Source organism: Gymnoscopelus microlampas (genome assembly GCF_963454915.1).
Source record: "Gymnoscopelus microlampas genome assembly, chromosome: 14".
Lineage (NCBI taxonomy): Eukaryota > Metazoa > Chordata > Actinopteri > Myctophiformes > Myctophidae > Gymnoscopelus > Gymnoscopelus microlampas.
The window spans coordinates 48,361,606-48,384,157 of NC_139951.1; the positions used below are offsets into that span (position 1 = coordinate 48,361,606).

The 22,552-nt window shown below is 40.4% G+C and overlaps 1 protein-coding gene across 2 annotated transcripts in view; it reads right to left on the bottom strand.

Moving 5' to 3' along the window:
• LOC311060796 (uncharacterized protein) overlaps nt 1–22,552 on the bottom strand; it is a 128,843-nt gene that overhangs the window by 11,627 nt on the left and 94,664 nt on the right. Inside the window, exons 2-10 of one of the 2 annotated variants that reach the window (XM_084079122.1) lie at nt 20,326–20,470; nt 11,476–11,553; nt 10,687–10,756; nt 8,356–9,060; nt 5,583–6,266; nt 4,072–4,190; nt 2,913–3,443; nt 2,081–2,159; nt 793–861 (exon numbers count right to left, since the gene is read on the bottom strand). In XM_084079122.1, the coding sequence (XP_083935248.1) occupies nt 793–861; nt 2,081–2,159; nt 2,913–3,443; nt 4,072–4,190; nt 5,583–6,266; nt 8,356–9,060; nt 10,687–10,747 (2,248 nt within the window). In that variant the 5' untranslated portion in view covers nt 10,748–10,756; nt 11,476–11,553; nt 20,326–20,470. The remainder of the gene's footprint in view (nt 1–792; nt 862–2,080; nt 2,160–2,912; nt 3,444–4,071; nt 4,191–5,582; nt 6,267–8,355; nt 9,061–10,686; nt 10,757–11,475; nt 11,554–20,325; nt 20,471–22,552) is intronic. The other variant, XM_084079121.1, reaches the window with a different exon arrangement.

A 22,552-nucleotide genomic window follows, 5' to 3' on the forward strand; every position in this document is an offset into this window, starting at 1 on the left:
CCTATAGGAACCAGGAGGTCTGGGGCGAGACTAATCAATCCTCCTTTTGTCTGCGCTATCCATGTTAACGTTTTTAACCAATCACGTCGCTTATATTCCGTGTGTGTTTTTGGTTAAGGTTTTTAACCAATCACGTCGCTTCTTAGTTCACGTGAGAGGGTTGCCTTTAGCTCTGAATTTCTGCCATGTTCCGCTCCGCCCATGGATATTGCGATTGGATGCGTCACCACATTATGTATTCACACTGTGTTTACATCAAAGAAAGGAAATAACGTGAAGACTTCTCGAATTCTGTGGTGATGAATGTGAAGTGATATAAGATAAAATGTGGGACAGAGGGGGCGGGGCTTAAGCTATTACAGCTCGTCCCTATTGTGTTACAGCTGTTACAGTTACATTGTGTTAGTGTTACAGCTGCCATTAATTAGTGCTGTTGATTGCCTAGTGGTCAAATCGGGGTCAACCAGCCATCGTTAACCTACTCCGAAGTTTGCCAGAGCTGTAGTTCTCCTGTGCTCTCTCTCTCTCTCTCTCTCTCTCTCTCTCTCTGTGTGCCTGTGTGTGTGAGAGAGAGGAGGGGGAGTTCAGCTGCCAGCTCTGCCCTGAGACAGAGAGAATACTTCTCCATACCACAGTGTTTTACAAAGATTCTACTCGGCTTTGAAATCCACGGACGGCCTTTAAATCTGAGGTAATTTCTGCAATCTCGGAATCGTGTTTTCCTGGGGGGACTATCTAGTTCTTAGATTGATTCCATGGTCAAACATAAAGGTCAGAGAGTGAAGAACTTACCTGTTGTCTGGCTAATCTGAGGTTCTTTCACACCTGATGCACCTGAGAGAAAACAACAATCAGTTGATACTGTAACAGAAATTACTTTCATGTTCATGATGTGAAGAAAACAAGCAGCAAGACACAATATTCAATGAATTGATTCTCTATATTACATCATCAGAGAAGAATCAGAACATCTGATCACTTCAATACATTTGTCTTATTTGATAACTTAAAGGATGACTTCACCCATTTTCAACCTCTCTTCATATAATTGGTCCTCAGTAATGCTCATTATAATGGTGGCACTTTGTTTCTACTCACTTTGTGTCTCAGAGGAGGGATGTGGACTGTTCAGAAACCAGCCTACCAGTGACATCATCTTTAGGCAGTTTTCTTTTTTCAAACAACATTTTTAAAATATATTAATGCAAGAACAATGGATTCCATTATAGCATGCTAACTTTCCAGCAATAGAAAGCCTGTAGTTTCTATTGGCTTTGATTCCCCATCGATGATGTCACTGGTAGGCAGGTTTCTGAACTGTCCACAGACACAGTCCCAGAGTAGACACAAATAGTAACTTATACAGCACCAAAGTCCTGACGTCACTGCCAGTAGAGGGCGCTTTTCCGCAGGTTCGTGGCTTTACTCTTTGAGTTGAAATCCTCATTGGGGAATCTTAGATCGCTTCATATAAGAACTGTGTTCCAAAAATAAACTTTTACTCATATGGATATCATCGACTGAAGGTGTAAATGTACACATTTACCCAAAGAGTAACACAATATAAACACTAGAAACTAGTCAAACAACCCAAAGACTACATTTCCCATGAATGTGGCTGCTGTAGGGACAGTGATATCAGACCCGGAAGTAGTAGTTCTTAAGACTTTTAAGGTAGAATTAATTCCATTTTCGCCAGAAACAGGCTGTATCAAATATGAATGAATATCATAAACGATGCAGAGCCACCCCCCTGACAGAAACACCAGGGTGGTGTGTTTATGTTTGGAACACAGTTCTTATATGACGTGATCTAACATTCCCAAATGGAGATTTCAACACCAAAAATAAAGCCACAAACCTGTGAAACAGCGCCCTCTAGTGGCAGTGACGTCAACCTTCGGTGCTCTATTACGATGAGTATTGGAGAGGATATGAAGATAGGTTAAAATGGGTGAAGTCATCCTTTAAGTAACACTGTTTTCATTTAAAAGTTAAACTCTATTCCTCCAGTACAGTAAGTATGTTAAAATAAATGCTGTAATAATAGTGTGAATAATATTAGAAACAGGAAACTAACCTGCAACCTGCATTACACCTTCATTACTGAATCCACCAGGGAGGCTTGCTAGTGATGCTGTTACACTGGACACATCACTCTGTATGTAGAACAAAGAAGACATTAACATTTTACAATCACACCATAAATGTTATTATTACTTATCAACTATCATTTGTAAAATCAATAAGCATTATGTCTGGATTATGGACGCTAATTCACGACAAAATCGACAATAAATACATTTAGAGGGAATGATCAGTAGGCTGCCCTGAACCAGATGTGTTGCAAATCTGAATTTACTTTACATGTTGTCTGTTATTATAAATGTTATTGGAAAGAAGAAGAGTGTGTAAAGTCAGTCTCTTTGGTTATCAAAGGTGTAACTTTTGTCCCAAAGGACTGTCAATTCTTAATGAACAGATTCCCTATGAAGCTTGACCTGATGAATAAATGTCAATATTATTTGAGCATAATAACTTCCTTAGAAAGTTCTGAGTAGATAATGCATTTGTCCTACTGTATATCTGAGATAGATGAGTGAGACAAACCCTCACACAGGTCAATAGGTCGAGTGTCTGTGTCACTACAAAGTACAACTTCCTCTCTCCTCTCCTCTCATTTTTCTTCTTGTCTGTTCTATTCTAAGTCAATTTATTTTACATTGTTTTTATACTATCTCTCTACTCTTACCTGTACCTATCTTTTGTTTTACACTTACAGCTGTTGCTGCTACAACATCTGAATTTCCCCACGGGGATTAATAAATTATCATTATCATTCTCTTCAGCAGTAAATGTATCTTTCTTTTCAGTCTTTCTAACAGTGTCATGTGTCTTGTCTCATGTCCCACCTTGAAGTGTCCTTTGTCTCTGACAGAGCTGTCTTCTCTGGAGACTGAAGGTTCAAAGTGTCCTCTGTTACTCGTCACCATGTCTTCTGTTTTCTCCATCAGCTCTTTCACTTCTGAAATGTCCCACTTGAGACCATGTAGAACATGATACCTGTAGGCACATCTCTCCAGGATCCACCTCAGAGGTTCTCCTTCAGACTCTATGTACTCCTCAACACGTCTCCCTCCCAGCCAGTATCCCCTCATGAATAGAACCAGAGTGTTTCTCCAGACTCTGTCCCCCAGCAGCTCCATGTGTTTCTCCACTGATCTCCTGTCAGCTCCAGAGAAACTGGACCTGACATCAACAGTCACCAGGACAGCGTGGGGTCCAGGAGGACACAGAGTCACACCGTGTAGAAGGACGTCTTTGATCTTCTGTGATGGAGGTGTAGTCGACCAGTCTGGACAGATCACCACACTTACATTTCTGCCATCAACTAGACTCTGTTGTCTGACACATTGTGTCAGTTTAGTCTGGGTTTTAAACTCCTGGAATATGAGGTTTAATGTATGTTAGTCATAAAATGCAAAACCTTCATTCTATTCTGTCCTCAATGAAGACTTCCCTCTCATCTTTGTCAGAGATTAATTCACTGAATGTATTATTCTCCTTCACTTTGTCTATCAGTGCCACAAGAGCACTAGAAACTATAGAAATGTATAGTTTTTCAATACTTTTTTATTTCTACTCCACTACATCTCAGGACAAATATTGCACTTCTTACTCCACTACAATTATTTGACTGTATTAATCACTAGTTACTTTGCAAGTTTAGGTGATTAATAACAAACATACATTAACTCTACAAGCTCTACAAGCTCTACAAGATCTACAAGCTCGTAGCGCGGCACCGAGTGCCGTGCTACGAGCTTGCAGATCTACTAATTTTTAATGGCCAAAGAAATCTAAAGTAACACAGTAAGTAATACAGTAGATGTTGTAGTTGTAACGTACTGTAGATGATGCTTTCCCGGTCTTAAAGGGTTAAGACACCAGGGTGGAAGTGGTTAAACATTCATGACAGCAGATACTTTCACATTAACATCAGAAAACATTTAGATTTGATCCCTTCACTGTTTACTTCTTTCATTATAACATTCATATCATATTACTCACCTTGAATGAAGTTTCTGTAAACACAATGTGCTGCAGAATGCGATTTCCAGCTCTGTTCCTGTCCCTCTGCTCTCCACCAACCAGCATCAATCTAACATCTGATAGACCCTGATGTTCTCCTGACACACACACACACACACACACACACACACACACACACACACACACACACACACACACACACACACACACACACACACACACACACACACACACACACACACACACACACACACACACACACACACACACACACACACACACACACACACAATCAGTGGTTTAAAACAGTGGTTCTCAAACGTTTTGATGCTAAGTGTATATATATTCTGAGAATGTTTTGTGCCAGGGACCCCCAGAAGAGGATATTTGTGTTAAAAAAATGCTAAATTATTCAAATCTTTTCAAAAATGTTAAAAAATAGCAGATGTACAAGCTCACAGCAGGAAGTGGCGCGCTGTGAGCTTGTATATCTGCTATCTTTGACTAACCAACATATAAAATCTGGAACATTTCGCAATGGGACCCCCTGGAAACCCTCAAGGACCCGGACCCCTCTTTGAGAACCACTGGTGTAAAGTAACTAAGTATATTTACTCAAGTGCTGTACTTACAGTAAGTACAATTTTGAATTACTTTTACTTTAACTGAGTATTTCCATTTTTGATACTTCATACTTCTACTCCACTACATCTCAGAGGTAAATATTGTACTTTTACTACATTACAATTATTTTACAGCTTTAGTTACTAGTTACTTTGTTCAAAAATAGCTGATCTACAAGCTCACAATGCGTTGTGATGAGACATGTTGTGCTGCTTAACACTGATGTAAATATTTAGGATTGGATTCAGAGATTGAGTTATATGAATTATTAATAACATTAATTAATGAACATTGAGAATACAAACTGAAAATCTATATAATTGACAAAAGGTTTACATGAATAATAATGAGCAGCTGCTTTACTGGTGTTCAGTTATGATGTTTCTTCTCTCAGTTCCTCTAATCTACATTAAGTTTGAATTTTAGTTTTTTATTTATTGCCCTTTTTGCACTTTACTGTACTTTTAAAAGAACTAAAATAACTTTACTGTACTTTTTATTGTTAAAACATTTTAAAATAGTGAAAATAGCCGATCTACAAGCTCACAATGCGTCGTATTGAGACGCATTGTGAGCTGGTAGATCGGATATTTGCACTACTTTTGTGTGAAACTAGTGTATGATGAAGTATAGGGCATTCATTTACAAAAGAAAAACATAGAAATGTGAAACATGGAGATACAAGGTTTCTACCCGACAACAACAATATTACAGGGCTATAGAAATCATGTCCTTCATCATCATCATCATCATCATCATCACCACAACCACCACAAGTGATGTATTATTCATATTATTGTTAATAATAATTTACCAGCCAGATTGGAAAGAGACAGACAGACAGACAGACAGACAGACAGACAGACAGACAGACAGACAGACAGACAGACAGACAGATCAATCACCTTTAGAGCTAGCTTTCATAGTGGTCAGTTTCCTGGTCAGTGTCTGGACATGTTCCTCTATGTTCCTCTTCCTCTCTGACATCTTCTCACAAACATCTCCATCAGCTTCACAGTGTCCACCTCTGTTTCCTGACATCATCTCATCTATCTTCTGCAACAGCTGTTTGACCTGAGTGTCATCTGTCTCCATATTGTTGAAGACATGGTATCTGTTCCCACATTTGTCAAGAAGACAGCGGAGGTCTTCTCCTTCAGCCTCAATGTGCTGCTCAATGCTTCTGTCTCCCAGACGGTCTCCATGGGTGAACAGTACCATAGAGTGACTCCAGAGACTCTGTGACAGAAGTGTCATGTGTTCCTCTACTGCTACTCTCTGTGCTTTGATGAATGCTTTATCAAGAGGAACCGTCAGAAGAGCAGCATGTGGTCCAGGAGGACAGAGACACACACTGTTCTGGATCTCCAGTTTGTCCATCTCTGAGGTGTCCTGTAGTGGACTGTTGTAGTACCAGCCTGGTGAGTCCACCACTGTCACCTGTCTCCCTGCTACTTTACCCTGTCTCACCTCACACTGCACTGACCTCTGACCAGCTTTAAAACCACTTCCTGTCAGAATGGTGTTTCCTGTTGAACTCTTCCCAGAGAACTGCTCTCCCAACAACACAATCCTGAGGTCAGTCAGTCCTGTCAGAGAAAACAATGTTTACTTTCACTTTGTTTAACAACATTGTCATGGTTTGTTTTAAATAGCGAAAATAGCCGATCAACAAGCTGATAATGCTTCTCAACGTGAGCTTGTAAATCTGCTGTTTTTGCTATTTGGTATATAACAAAATATATTGTTGCTGTAAATTAACGCCCTACTTCACCATACAAGAGTGTCGCACAAAAGTAGTGAAAATAGCAGATCTACAATTTTATTCATAGGTGAAATGTTATTGTTTAAAAATGCGAACCCTGGTGTCCTTATAAAAAAAAGTTCCCCATAAAAGTGAAAATAGTAGATCTATACAAGCTCACAACATGTCGCATTGCGACGCGTCGTGAGCTTGTAGATCTACAATTTTCACTATTTGGCATATGATGCTTCAACATATAAAACCTAGCAGCCCTATTCTGTGGAAATAGCTGATCTACAAGCTCACAACGTGTCGCGTTGCACCGTGTTGTAGATCTGCTATTTTCACTATATTTAAATGTTTAACAAATAATAATAAAGAATGAAGTGTTTTGGACATACAGCAACGATATGTTTAAAACATTGTATCTTTGTTCCTCAACCACTTCAACACTATACTTAGTTGAGTGGAGTCCCCCAGGGGACTGTACTAGGCCTCCTCCTGTTTTCACTCTATACTAAATATATTAGCACAAAATAACAGATCTACAACCTCACAACACAGTGCAACGCGACAAGTTGTGAGCTTGTAGATCAGCTATTTCCCCAGAATAGGGATGCTAGGCTTCATTTGGTTAAGCCCTATATACTTCATCATCATAAGACAAATAGAGAAAATAGCAGATCTATAGCTTATAGATCAGCTATTTTCACTATTTTGGCGATTATAATCCTTTTTAACACATTACCTACCAACAACGGTTATACTCGTTGTTGGAAAAATACCCCGTTATCTGCCCAACCACGAGTATAACCGTTTTTTTTTAAAAACGGTTATATACTTTTCAATTTATCCACACAGAACCAGAGATATCGTGATCCAAAGATTTCTAGCTCCATTCACTCCTTGGTTTACTTATTACTTTAAAATCCTGTATCTCGGCTGCTGTGTACTTTTTTTACCATGTTATTTTGGGTGAAACATGCTATTTTCAATTGGCTGAAATTATGGAACGGATTACTGCAATCGGATTATTTTTTTCCACGATTCTAGGAGACTCCTGTGTGTGTGTAATGAGGGGACCACCGTGAGGACGGTGATCACGGAAAATATTTTGTGACTACTTAAAAAATGATTTTTTTAACATTGAATGTAATGCTGGCAGTGGGGGAAGTAAAAAAAAAACCTCTGGCAGGGAATGTGTTAATAGGGACACCCGGGTTAGCATGTTTAACTCATTAAGACCTGAGGCTGATTCTACAAATGCCTTCTAAACCAGCAGTTCTCAAACCTTTTCATGTCAAGAACCCCTAATGATATGTATTTGGCTGCGGACCCCATCTGATTTTTTTTGTGCCAGGCACCCCCAGGAGAGAAGATTTGTGTTAAAGAATGTGTCAAACACGTTCAAGATTTTTCAAAAATGTTGAAAAATAGCAGATGTAAAAGCTCGCTGCGCGGCAAAAACCCTTTGATATACACTTGGCCGCGGACCCCCATCTGAAAATGTTTTGTGCCAGGGACCCCCAGAGGCAAAGATTTGAGTTAGAAATGTTCGCTTAAAAAAAAATTACGTATTCAAAGACATGCACACATTTTCACGATTTTTCAAAAATAGCAGATCTACAAGCTCTTAGCGCGGCACTCGGTGCCGCGCTATGAGCTTGTATATCTGCTATTTTTGAATAACCAAAGCTAAGTTGGTTAAAATGATTGTGAATTTTGCTGGGGACCCCCCTGGTAACCCCCCCCCCCCCCCCCCACTGGACCACTGGTTGAGAACCACTGGCTTAAACAATAACATTTCACCAGCAAATAAAATTAAAACAGAACACAATTTGTTTCTTTGTCAATACAATCTCCTCACATCAGAAAAATGCAATACAGGTTACAAAATGTGCTAATTGTCACTTAAACAAAGTAAACAAACATACCAATGTGTTTTGGAAGTCTAGTTGTTTGTTTCTGAGCGTCTGTCCTCCTTTGTTCTGCTCTTCTTCTGATGGTTCTCTCCTTCTCCTTCAGTTCCTCTGAGACGTGTTCTTCTGTCTCATAGTGACAACCATTACTAGTCACCATCTGATCTATCTTCTCTAGCAGCTCTGTGACCTGACTTCTATCTCCTCTGTCACTAATGTTAAGAACATGGAAGCGACCTTCACATTTCTCAGTGAGATATCTTAAGTCAGGGTCAGCTCTAATGAGATCAGTTCTCATGTTTTTATCAGCTACAGTGAACACTATAATAGTGTGTTTCCACACTCTGTCACTGAGGAGAAATCTCACATGCTCCTCTGCTGACATCCCTGTTCCTACATATGGGACGTCCAATCTGATCACTAGGACAAAGGCATGGGGTCCTAGAGGACACAGATTCACACTCTGTTGGATTTCTAACTGAGTCAGTTTTGGGGTCAGATCTAGGGGATGAGTAGACCTCCATCCTGGAGTGTCTACCACAGTGACCTGTCTGCCTGACACTTCCTCTTGTCTCATGACACTCTGAGATGTTATTCTGTTTGCTTTAAAAGCATCTCTGCCCAGGATGATGTTTCCTACTGAACTCTTTCCACTGGGTTCACCTCCATGTCTTCCCCCGATCAGAACAATTCTCAGGTCGGAGGGTTCACCGTTCTTCCCTGGATGGAAACAGTCAAATAATACTATTATTATTGCAACGCACGCACACGCACACACACACACACACACACACACACACACACACACACACACACACACACACACACACACACACACACACACACACACACACACACACACACACACACACACACACACACAGGGGGGGTGGGGGCTCTAGTCGAAAAGGCCTATATCAGGGATCTTCAACAGGGGCTGTGGGACCCTGTTGAACCGTTAGGGTCGGTAGGTAGGATATATTGAATATGATATCAGTTGAAAATGATGATCATAAAGTGGTATTACTTCACAGAGGGACAATGTGGTGAGCAGCCTATTGGATCATTATCACTATTGGGAATATATTGCTCATTGGAAGCAGAATCACATGATGGCTGTTGTACCACGCTGCAGACACACACTGTTTATCCTTTTAACATTAAATCTGACCCAAATAGTGTGAATGGAGTTTAGTTCAGATAGAACCTTGTGCAGTGGTGGGAAAAGTACTCACATTTTTTACTTAAGTAAAAGTATCAATACTGCAACATAGAAATACTCTGTTACAAGTAAAAGTCAGAAATTCAACATTTACTTGAGTAAAAGTACAAAGTATTGGCATCAAAATGTACTTAAAGTACCAAAAGATGAAAGTACTCATTATGCAGAATGTCCCATTTCAAGTTTTCAAATGTATAAAAATCTTTTGAAAATAACAGATCTACAAGCTCAAAATGTGTCGCACCGTGACGCTTGTAGATCTGCTATTTTCCAATGGCCGAAATGTATATAGGGTTGAAGTGGTTAATGCAGGTTTTGTAATAATAATTCAAATCTACAAAGTAACTAGTAACTAAAGTTTTCAAATAATTGTAGTGGAGTAAAAGTACAATGTTTGCCTCTGAGATGTAGTGGAGTAGAAGTAAATTGGAAATACTCCAGAAAAGTAGAAATACCTCAAACTTGTACTTAAGTACAGTACTTGAGTAAATGTACTCAGTTACTTTCCACCACTGACCTTGTGCCTACAGTATGTCCTGTAAGCCTCCTGCTGATTTCTCTAATGATTGAAGCATGTGTGTATTGTGTCACATGTTCATGTGTTTGTTGTTGAAAAGTGAACGTCAAGCCATATGTTTAACATCATACTAGTAGCCTACTGTTGATGTGTGTGGAGAGAGTTGTAACAGCAACTTTTTCACAACTTTTAACAGACTGATCTCCTGACACCATTCCTCTTATAGTCTGTAGTAGTCTGCTCTGCTCTGGATAACAACGTTTAGTGTGTAGGACCTTTATGGACCTGACCTGTGTCCAATGTAGCAACCCTGGTGCTACTAGAGCTCTGATTGGATGTTTTACAATGGATTGGCACTCAACTGGAAGAGTAACATTCATGCGCGCGCGCGCATGAATGTTACACACACACACACACACACACACACACACACACACACACACACACACACACACACACACACACACACACACACACACACACACACACACACACACACACACACACACACACATCTCCATCATTGAATCAAAAATGCTTCTATGAAAATAGTCCTATTTGACATACAATTAATCACTTGCTTCATAATTCTATCATAATGTTTTACCTGCTGATGAGCTGCTGGTCTGAATCACACTCTGCTGTCGTTTCCTCCATTTGGAAAACATTGTAGCCAACTGGAAACACCGTAAATTAACATGATATTAATGTAAACCACCTACAGTATTATCATTACCTTTATTTAAACAATGTTGGGCAGCTGAGGTAACAATATAGTAAAAACACAACACTCTACATTAATAGAGTCACCAAGAAATAACAATAATTGTAAAGAAAGCATGAATCAGTAATGACAAGAAAATACTTTAAACACTCATTCCAGGCAGATTAGATTATTAGATATCTTGTGTGTGAAGTTGACACTTTGGTCTGAAGGTGGCATCAGAGACAAGGTGATGGTTAGTATTCATCATCCAGAGAACAGGAATATGTTCAGTAGGTTTTATAGGAATCCATCCATTCTGATCTATAAGTGGACATTTTGACCTTCCATGTTTTTGGTCCAGAAAAACTATAGCTGTACAAATTGGCAATATTAACATTCCTCAGTCAGTCACTGGATTGAGAGCTGTTATAGATTATATTATTTTATTTCATTAGTCTAATGTTGAGGAGACATAAAGTGATGGTGAGTCTGATGCTCCGGTACAGTTTGACACACTAGCAGAGAGAACAGTTCATAACTGGATGACTGTACAGTACAGTAAACTGTACATCCATCATTTACTATAATCTGATGTGTTTACCTATAAAAACACTTGTGTAACTTCATTTAATGACATTAGTAATGATATGTTGACAGATTAGTAAGCTTTGTGTCACTCAGAGTGTTTACCTTATTAAAGTGTTGAAGAAATGAGTCCAGACTGTAAACTTCACTCCTCCAGTGTCAACATGCACTGACAAGTGATTCCTGTCAATCAAGAGGAAAGTGTCAATCATTCATGTGCTGTGGATCAAAGTACACATTCTAGTACACACATGTACAACTGATGACATCACAACGTATTGTTGCTGCAGTACAACTACAGTAGGGGAGAACGGGGTAAGATGAACCTCTGGGTAAGTTGAACCACCCCCTGTATCTTTAAAACTATACACATGAGTTGTCATGTGACCTTAAAATCAGGACACACCCATCATTTCCACCTGGCTGTGAAGTTGAGAGACACATGGGCAAAGTGATGAGCATATTTCTACACAAAAAAAGTGTTTTTTGCTGGTCAAAGTTATTTTTTTACTTTTCTGGTATAATGTTTTTTATTTTAAAGCAAATGTACCCAGGTTGAAACTTACAGTATATATCATGCATGTTGGTGATATTCCAATGTATAAAACCATGTGAATCATTTAGCTAAAGAAAAGCCTGAAGCATTAATTTAGCCAGGTTAGGTCAAAATGGTGGCCATGGGGCAAGATGAACCAAATGCCTTGGGGTAAATTGACCTAATGTTAATCACCATTCATATTTTTTTATTATGTCTTTGCTTCTCAAATGATGCTGTATGACCTTTCATTTGGAGGAATACACTCATTTAAGAGTAAGTTTTCAATATTGTATTAACACTTGCAAATATTAAAAGGTTCTGAATAACAAACATTATTTAATTGGTTTTATATTGTTTAAATACCATTAAGACAATAAATAAGACTATTTGCAAAAGGGAAATGTGTTATTAAATTATTGTTGATACGTGAATACATTATTTGTTCAAGTTCAAAACTTCAAAATGCTAAATATCATATGGGTAAATTTACCGCTTGACTAGGATCAACTTACCCCTTACCTGGGGCAAGTTGAACCACATTACCACTTTTTTTTTAGAACCCATATTTTTACAACCATTTGTCATAGATGCACACTCATGATTTCAATTGATAGAAAACATCTTGAAGTTTTAGTAGATGTTTAGATTTTACTTCCATCTCATTTTTCCTTGCCTAGAGGTCAACATAAGTAAAAAGTGGTTCATCTTACCCCGTTCTCCCCTATAGTCATTATAATTCCTCCATATATCTTATTTTATGTATATAACATTGTTGCTGTCATGTGTACATTTGTGCTTCAAATGATTCAAACCCTACAAACCTGGATCCAGTTATTCAATTCAATCTTTATTTCAGACTCAGAGTCCATAAAACAATACATAAGACAGTTGCTCATTGCTAAAACACAGATAAAAGCAACGATATAAAACAAAACAAAACATAAAACATATAAAACAATAAGACAGTCCTTCTACAGCTTCTCACAGTCTGTAGAGGCTGTTTCGCCAATGTTTCCATATCATGGACGAGAACCTAGTGGAGCTCATGATAGGATTAATTAAAATCTTGATAACATGATTGTCAGACTCTTCAAGACGACATATGAATTTGTACATTAAGTTTCTTAGTAGGGCTTGACAGGTAGGTACCCCCAAGTTAACAAACAGCTGACTGGCACTGTGCCATCTTGGTACCCTCACCAGCAACCGTAGAGCATCATTATATGCTACTTTGAGTTTTTGCATGCTGCTAACCTTGTAATTACTCCATAGGTGAGCCGTCTACAAAGGTGTACAGAAAGCTTTAAAAAGTGATACCTTGACATGTACAGAACATTTGTGAAATTTCCTCATTAGTATATTTGCCTGAGCATATAATTTGGATCTTTGTCTATTGATGTCCTTGTCATCTGTAAGATCATCAGAGATATAGTGACCAAGGTACTTAATCTCCCTGCACACAGATAGTATGTTGCTACTGAGAATAAAATTAGGGAATACAGCCCTTCTATCCTCTTTACTTCGTACAATCATGATGCTACTTTTTTTGGCATTATACTTAATATTGAATTCAATGCCATACTGCGAACACACCCTCAGAAGCTGTTGTAAGCCTGCACTGTACGGAGAAAAGATAATTAAATCATCCGCATACATAAGGTGGTTGACAACAGCGTCCCCTATGACACAACCAGTTTTACACAGGTTCAGATTCCTTGATAAATCGTCCATGTATAAATTAAACAGTAGAGGAGATAAAATCCCCCCTTGCTTCACCCCATTATTTACATAGAAATGTTCAGACACAGTATTACCCCACTTCACCTGCATAGTCTGATGAGCATACCAAAAGGCAAGTATCCTTATAATGTACATGGGTACCCCTCTTTGGCACAACTTATCAAATAATTTGAAGTGATTCAATCTGTCAAATGCTCGAGAAGCATCTATAAAACACAAAAACATGGTGGAATTATGACTTCTATAATTTGCTAAGATGTCTTTCAAAGCATATATACACATATCGGTACCATGTTTCCTTTTAAAACCAAACTGGTTGTCTGCTGTGGTAATAAACCCGTCCAATCTGTCCAGCAGGATTTTCTCCAGGACTTTGGAGAGAATACTAGCTAGAGCAATCGGTCTATAATTATCAATACTATTTATTTTCCCTACTTTGTCCTTGATAACTGGAACTAGCAGCACAGATAACATTGAATCTGGTAAGACACCATGATTAAGGAACCCAGTAATACATAGAGCAAGTATAGGAGCAAGCTTCAGACTGGCATGTTTTAAGTGTTCAGCTGAAATGTTATCCAGGCCACAAGCTTTGTTTTCTAGCTTCATTATAGTGTTGTAAACTTCATCTGCTCTAACTGTCACATTTTCAGTGGGGTCAACTTTATCCACCACAAAAGAGTCACTCTTAACACAGTTGAACAACTCATAGTAGTGTTGCCGCCACAATTCAGCAATGTTGCCTGACCCACACACTCCTTCAATGGAAGAAGGTAATGGAGTTTTACTGCTGTTTATGGTTTTGACCTCTTGCCAGAAGTCAAAACAACTGTTGTTTTGCAGCTTTCTGGCAAGTGAGTCTGCCCTCATTGTGTCCTCATTCTTTTTAATGAAACGGACAGCATACTTATATTTGGCATTGGTGGCCTGTTTCTGTTCAAACACCGGCCCCTGTCTTGGCCTGCCAGATTCTGCCCAAACCTTAAAAGCAGCTCTAGCAGCAGTGTGTAGCTCAGTCACATGTTCATTCCAACCAGGTTTTATACTAAACACTTTTTTCTTACCCTTGTAAAGACCCTTACTTGAGTCATTTAAAGCATTTATAATAAGATCATAAGTAGCACATAAATCTCTACAGTGATGCACATTTTTACAGTTAGTGTCAGTGCACTGCATGGCTTCCCTTGGAAGAACAACACAATCTAATGTTTTGTCTGTGAGTGAGGTATAGTGGTTAATATCCTGCTCACTTAGTTTAGACCAATCCAGCCTCGCTGTGTATGAATTACTGTTATCCACAGATAGAACTGGAATGTTATCAACATTTAGGGTCATTATTATCGGAATGTGATCAGTGGTGGCCAGATCATAACATATTTTCATGTTGTCCAGTGAAGTGTGCGCATCTGCTGTGCATATACAGTGATCAAGCCATGACACTGTATGCCATGCATCACTTATATATGTATAGCTTTTCTCCGGTAGTAGAGATTTACTAGACAGTATGAGATTATTATCATTACAAAATTGCATTAAACATTTTCCAAACAGAGATTTGTCATCTGAAATGTCAGCATTCAAGTCACCAACTACATATACACAGGTTGTGGCATTGTCCTTGATAAATGCATTAATAAATGCCATTCTATTGCGATATTCATCCTCATTTTGATATGATTCATAAGGTGTGTATATATTCACAATAATAAATGACCTATTTTCATACTTGATCTCTATGCCAATGGCCCAGTTGACATCTAGTCTAACTACTGTGACCAGAGGATCATATTTACTATTCCAGAGAATTGCCACTCCCCCTGGTATTCTACCATGTGCTATTCTTTCAGAGAGATCAGTAGTAGACTCTCCTACTCCATGAAAATTAGCATGAAGTGAGTTCAGCCTTTCCAGGTCCTGTTTAGGTAACCACGTCTCTTGTAAGCACAGAATGTCACATTCCTCAAAAAGTTTATCAACAACCAGCCGCCTCGCTTTGTCCCCTGCACTGTGCCCCACACGTAGGCCCCGTGTGTTATAAGACACAACCCTCATCCTGATGTTTATGTACTGCGAGCATTTACATCCATAGATGACTGAACCCCATGTTGTACAGGAGTGATCTTAATACTTGTATCAGTGTTATCACCTACCAGCGACCCACTGGTAGCTGGCCTTCTTGGCTCATAATATCGTCTGACATGTATGCCTGCTGGCCACAGGGCTGGGTCGTACATTTCAGCCACTTCATTACATTCTGCAGTGATGTGAAATGAGCTGAACCTACTCTGATAATGCGACTCAATCTTCCTACAAGTAACAGCACGGTTAAGTTTCTCTTTCAGATAGACGGCAAGAACGTTAGCCTCTAGTTGTGTGGCAAACTTAGTGGCAAACACACTCACCATCTTCGTGTTCACAACGAGAATGTCAGAACTCACTGGGCCTGTACCAACAATACCCGGCGTTTTCTTTCTCTCCCGTGGTGCTTGAGGTCCACGTTGACGCGCCTCTGGCTTCTGCTCAGGTGTCGCTTTGTTGCGTCGGTGTCCTGCCTTCACGACTCGGGACCATAGAGGAGACTTAGGTGCCTGTGGTGTGGACACGACTCCCACTGTGCTGCTGGAGCCTCCTCCTGCCGCTGCTACCTCCTGGTCGGTGTTCTCCACTGCAGGCCGCGGTCGCTTGGGTGGTCTCTCGTACCCTGCCCCAGGGTCCACGTTGTTCGGTCCACTGGACCTCTCGATTACAGCCACTCGGTCATCAATAGCCACGGTCGATGCCCGTAGCCCCTCACAGGCAGCTGTTTGTGCCTCGAGCGTTTTCCTTACACAGCTCATTTCTTTATTCAGTTGTTCCATCCGCCCCAGCAATGCTGAAACATCGATGTGGTCATATGAGACTGGTGGGAGGTCATCAAGGTAGTGGGATACGAACCTAGGTATATTCTCCCCACATTCATTAAGCACCTTCAAGCAGGTTTTTATGTTGTTAGCATCCTTTTGCGCTCCTTTGTGAGCAACACAGCGCTGCCCCGTTTGAGGACACAGCTCAAACAGTGTTTTCTTCAAGGCTTCAATCCACTCCGATGTGAAGTTACTTGAGGCCAGCAAGACAATATCATCATGATTCAGAGTTTTCATTTTGATGACAATATTCATCCTCATTTTGATATGATTCATAAGGTGTGTATATATTCACAATAATAAATGACCTATTTTCATACTTGATCTCTATGCCAATGGCCCAGTTGACATCTAGTCTAACTACTGTGACCAGAGGATCATATTTACTATTCCAGAGAATTGCCACTCCCCCTGGTATTCTACCATGTGCTATTCTTTCAGAGAGATCAGTAGTAGACTCTCCTACTCCATGAAAATTAGCATGAAGTGAGTTCAGCCTTTCCAGGTCCTGTTTAGGTAACCACGTCTCTTGTAAGCACAGAATGTCACATTCCTCAAAAAGTTTATCAACAACCAGCCGCCTCGCTTTGTCCCCTGCACTGTGCCCCACACGTAGGCCCCGTGTGTTATAAGACACAACCCTCATCCTGATGTTTATGTACTGCGAGCATTTACATCCATAGATGACTGAACCCCATGTTGTACAGGAGTGATCTTAATACTTGTATCAGTGTTATCACCTACCAGCGACCCACTGGTAGCTGGCCTTCTTGGCTCATAATATCGTCTGACATGTATGCCTGCTGGCCACAGGGCTGGGTCGTACATTTCAGCCACTTCATTACATTCTGCAGTGATGTGAAATGAGCTGAACCTACTCTGATAATGCGACTCAATCTTCCTACAAGTAACAGCACGGTTAAGTTTCTCTTTCAGATAGACGGCAAGAACGTTAGCCTCTAGTTGTGTGGCAAACTTAGTGGCAAACACACTCACCATCTTCGTGTTCACAACGAGAATGTCAGAACTCACTGGGCCTGTACCAACAATACCCGGCGTTTTCTTTCTCTCCCGTGGTGCTTGAGGTCCACGTTGACGCGCCTCTGGCTTCTGCTCAGGTGTCGCTTTGTTGCGTCGGTGTCCTGCCTTCACGACTCGGGACCATAGAGGAGACTTAGGTGCCTGTGGTGTGGACACGACTCCCACTGTGCTGCTGGAGCCTCCTCCTGCCGCTGCTACCTCCTGGTCGGTGTTCTCCACTGCAGGCCGCGGTCGCTTGGGTGGTCTCTCGTACCCTGCCCCAGGGTCCACGTTGTTCAGTCCACTGGACCTCTCGATTACAGCCACTCGGTCATCAATAGCCACGGTCGATGCCCGTAGCCCCTCACAGGCAGCTGTTTGTGCCTCGAGCGTTTTCCTTACACAGCTCATTTCTTTATTCAGTTGTTCCATCCGCCCCAGCAATGCTGAAACATCGATGTGGTCATATGAGACTGGTGGGAGGTCATCAAGGTAGTGGGATACGAACCTAGGTATATTCTCCCCACATTCATTAAGCACCTTCAAGCAGGTTTTTATGTTGTTAGCATCCTTTTGCGCTCCTTTGTGAGCAACACAGCGCTGCCCCGTTTGAGGACACAGCTCAAACAGTGTTTTCTTCAAGGCTTCAATCCACTCCGATGTGAAGTTACTTGAGGCCAGCAAGACAATATCATCATGATTCAGAGTTTTCATTTTGATGACAAGGAAATTCAAAAGTTCATCTTCCACAATCACCTTGTTGTCGGTTGTTCTGTACACTTCTGGCTTGGTACGGCCGGAGGAGCTAGCAGCCCCTCGCCCAACTGCAGCCGCCATGATTCGGGAGACTGGTGCCGTAGAGAGTTCAGGGCTCTGGATGGAGTGTTCCCTGCTCTAGTGTTTTATAGTAGCCCCTTGTCCAGTCTGGTGTAAGACTGAGGAGGTGTATTCTTCCTCGACAACAGCACTAAAGATGCTTTTACACGAGGCCAAACATTTAGAGACTGCTGCCGTAGAGAGTTCAGGGCTCTGGGTGGAGTGTTCCCTGCTCTTGCGGTTTGTAGAAGCCCCTAATCAGTCCCGGATCCTGGCTAAAGACGAGCCACACCGGGCTAGGAGACTTTTGTTCTACAAACTTTCAACCATGCCTCTATCGTAAGACTTTGGAGGTGTATTCTACCTCTAAACAGCACTAAAGATGTTCTTACTCGAAGCCAAACATTCCTATGTAAGGCTTGATGTGGAGTCCATTATTTATTTGTTTGTTAGTATTCCATTCAGCGGTGTAGCTTAGCTCACGCTAGCACTCCCCAGGGAGCTCCACGCTGCTGCTGCTCGTACACGCTGCTGCTCACACCACCTCACACTAAGTTCAAACTTAGCCTAGTTATAGCTTAACCCATTCAGTCTCTGTCATTTTAGATTTCTTTGGCTATTCAAAAAAAGCAGATACAAAATCATGTCGTGGCACCGAGTGCCACGATATGAGCTTGTAGATCTTTAAATCGTGGAAATCTTTGAATATATATATTTTAAAGTGAACATTTGTAACTCAAATCTTTGCTTCTGGGGGTCCCTGGAACAAAAATATTTTACAAATGTTCGCTTGAATTTTTAAAAAGATCTGCACACATTTTCACGAATTAAAAAAAGAAATAGCAGATCTACAAGCTCAAAGCGCGGCACTCGGTGCCGCACTATGAGCTTTTAGATCTGCTATTTTTGAATAGCCAAAGACATCTAAAGATGACACAGATACTTTCCCGGTCTAAATGGCTTTTTAAAAGCCATTTAAGCAATAACTAAGCTAAGTTTGAACTTAGTGTGAGGAGGTGCAATAGGCCCCTGGTGTATTGGCAAAATGCATTCAAAACTGTTTCATACAGAACAATTTAAATAGCTCAACACAACTACTATTATGAGTGGTTTCTCAAACTGCCACTCAACATGCCAATTTTAATGACTATTGCAGTGTCATCATTATTCAAACCCTTCATGACAAGTGTCTGTAATACTTTGTAGGTCATCCTTATGACCTGCTGCAAATGTGACGCATAGCCAGGAGCCAGCTTCTGGCAGCATTCCTGTGGTTTTTTAGCCCATTTCTTTTTTAGCCCACTGCAGTGAATTCTCACTCCAAGGAAATGTCGGGCCGGGCCATTGTGCATTCTACTCTACTGCCTGTCATCAGTGTTGCCAGATTGCGAGAGAAATAAAAAGCCAGGCCTATGAAAACAAGCCCAAAACAAGCAACTAGCCACATAACCCATATACATATATAAATATATTGAAAATAGCCGATCTACAGTACAAGCTCATAAACACGTCTTCATAGAAAGACTTCATAGAAAAACAAGCCCAAAGTCGCATATAATAAGCAGACATGGCAACACTGTCGTGTGTGTGTGTGTGTGTGTGTGTGTGTGTGTGTGTGTGTGTGTGTGTGTGTGTGTGTGTGTGTGTGTGTGTGTGTGTGTGTGTGTGTGTGTGTGTATGATAAAACTTCACGCATTTACAGTAGGCTACATGCAGTGTCTTCCTAAGCTACATAATTATTTATCTAAATACTCACACTTAGTGTCTATTACAGATTAAATGGTATTGAATATATCATGATTATTGTGACCCAAATGATCAGTTATCAGTATCATTGCAGTATTGTCAAAGTGCATTAAGCTCCTTTTCCCAAAGCTCTTTACAATGTGCATCCATTCACACACAATGACAGCAGAGAAAACCATATAAGACACCAACCTGATCATCAGGAGAAGTTACTGTAGTTCAGTGTGTTGCTCAAGGACACTTCGACACTAAGGAGCTGGGGATCGAACCAGGAACCTTCTGATTCCCAAGCGTCCGCTCTACCTCCTGAACCACCACCATGCAAACTGTAACTGGCCTGTAAAAAGTCAAAAGTCTAAGATTATCACCGGAAATGAAATCACCATTGGCATGGAGGAGGATAATCACTGGCACACTGCTATTTATTTTTATAATATATTTTTCCAAAACATTAAAACATTTATTCAAATCATTTTAAGTCTCCTCAAATCTGCATGCAAATTCCTTTCTCTGCATGTAATCTTTCCTCCTATTTATTCAGCCTGCTGTATGTGTGTAGATCTATATACACCTCAGAGCCTGTAGCTTATGAAGCCTTACGTCACACACCAGCTCAATGATTGTGCATTCACACTGCTGCTGTTCTGGCACAGAGAATAATGGCAAAACATAGATGTTGGGGATTTTCAGCCCTCTGACAAATGTGCTTTTGTTTATATTTATGTTTTGCTATGTTTTGTTTGCAGAATATTCACTTTGAGACTAAACATGATTAGTACTGAGGAGCACTCATTTTGGCTCATCTTACAACACACTCATCTTGGCTCATCTTACAACACACTGCATGGAGCATAGAATACCTGTTTATATGAATGGAAAACACAACTAGGCTATTAAAGCTACCACTTGACAAACATAAGACTAATTAAGCTGGTAGATCTCCTTCTGACCTCAAGTAACACTCTTCTCTACAAATGCAGCCATCTGTATATAATAATCATATGAAATATAATAAGCACTGAAACACCTTTTTATACTGTATGCTAGAGTGGGATTTCCATCTACTACATGTACATACTTATGTAGGCTAAGCTAAGTCATGAACTCCATGTTTGAAGAGAGGATAGAGAGCTTATTTCATGTAGTTTTTTTTTTAGTTTTTTTTACAAGCAGCAGGAAATCTGAGAAGTAGAATGTCGAATGATGTACGGTAGCTGGTCAAAACATTCAAAACCTAAATATGAAAAATATTATGTTTAGTATATGGGTCAGATCAGGTCAACAGCAGTGTGTAAGTGGGTGGGATGGGGTACAGTATGGCAGGGTGGGACTTTTTTTCCTTCTTCTCAAGATTCACAATCCTCCTATCATTCTAGTAATCTCTGTCTGTCTGTCTGTCTGTCTGTCTGTCTGAACACGTTTTTGTTACGGTCCCAAAGGCCATGGGATGTACTCCGGTCCCAACCAGCAGTGGTGGAAAAAGTACTCAAATGTTTTACTTAAGAAAAGTATCAATAGGGCAATATAGAAATACTATAAGTAGAAGTCCTGAATTCAAAAAAGTATACTTGAGCAAAAGTACAATAGTATAGGCCTCAAAATGTACTTAAAGTACTAAAAGTAAGTACTCATTATGCAGAATGTCCCATTTCAAGTTTTCAAATGTATAAAAATCTTTTGAAAATAGCAGATCTACAAGCTCACAATGCGTCGCGATGCGACACATTGTGATCGGCTAGTTTCAAATGACTGAAATGTGTAGGGCTGAAGTGGTTGATGTATGTTTTTTTAAACAATAATCAAAATCTACAAAGTAACTAAAGTTTTCAAATAATTGTAGTAGAGTAAAAGTATCATATTTGCCTCTGAGATGTAGTGGGAATGAGAAGTACATTCTTAAGATTCGTTCTAGCGTGCGTGCCGTACCTTACGCGTGAAAAGTTTACCGGCCACACGCCGTCCTACTTGACTCTGTGTGGCCCCCATGACACCACTGTGCACCCACCACACACACACACACACACACACACACACACACACACACACACACACACACACACACACACACACACACACACACACACACACACACACACACACACACACACACACACACACACACACACACACACACACACACACACACACAGTAAACATCATCAAAATGAACAAGTTACAAGTAAAATGGTGTCCCTATCAAAAGCCGTCATGACTCCATTCTGTACTCAGCTGTGAGTGGGTGGAGAGTGGAGACACATTTCATGTTGGTGTTACAATTAGAATAGTGTCCCTATCAAAAGCCGTCATGACTCTGGTTGGACGCATTACATTTGTATGCCTCTGCTGGCAGACAGCCATGACTGGAGGGAGGCAGCCAGCCAACCAGCCAGAGGTGTGTTCTACCGTGTTACGCTGTGTA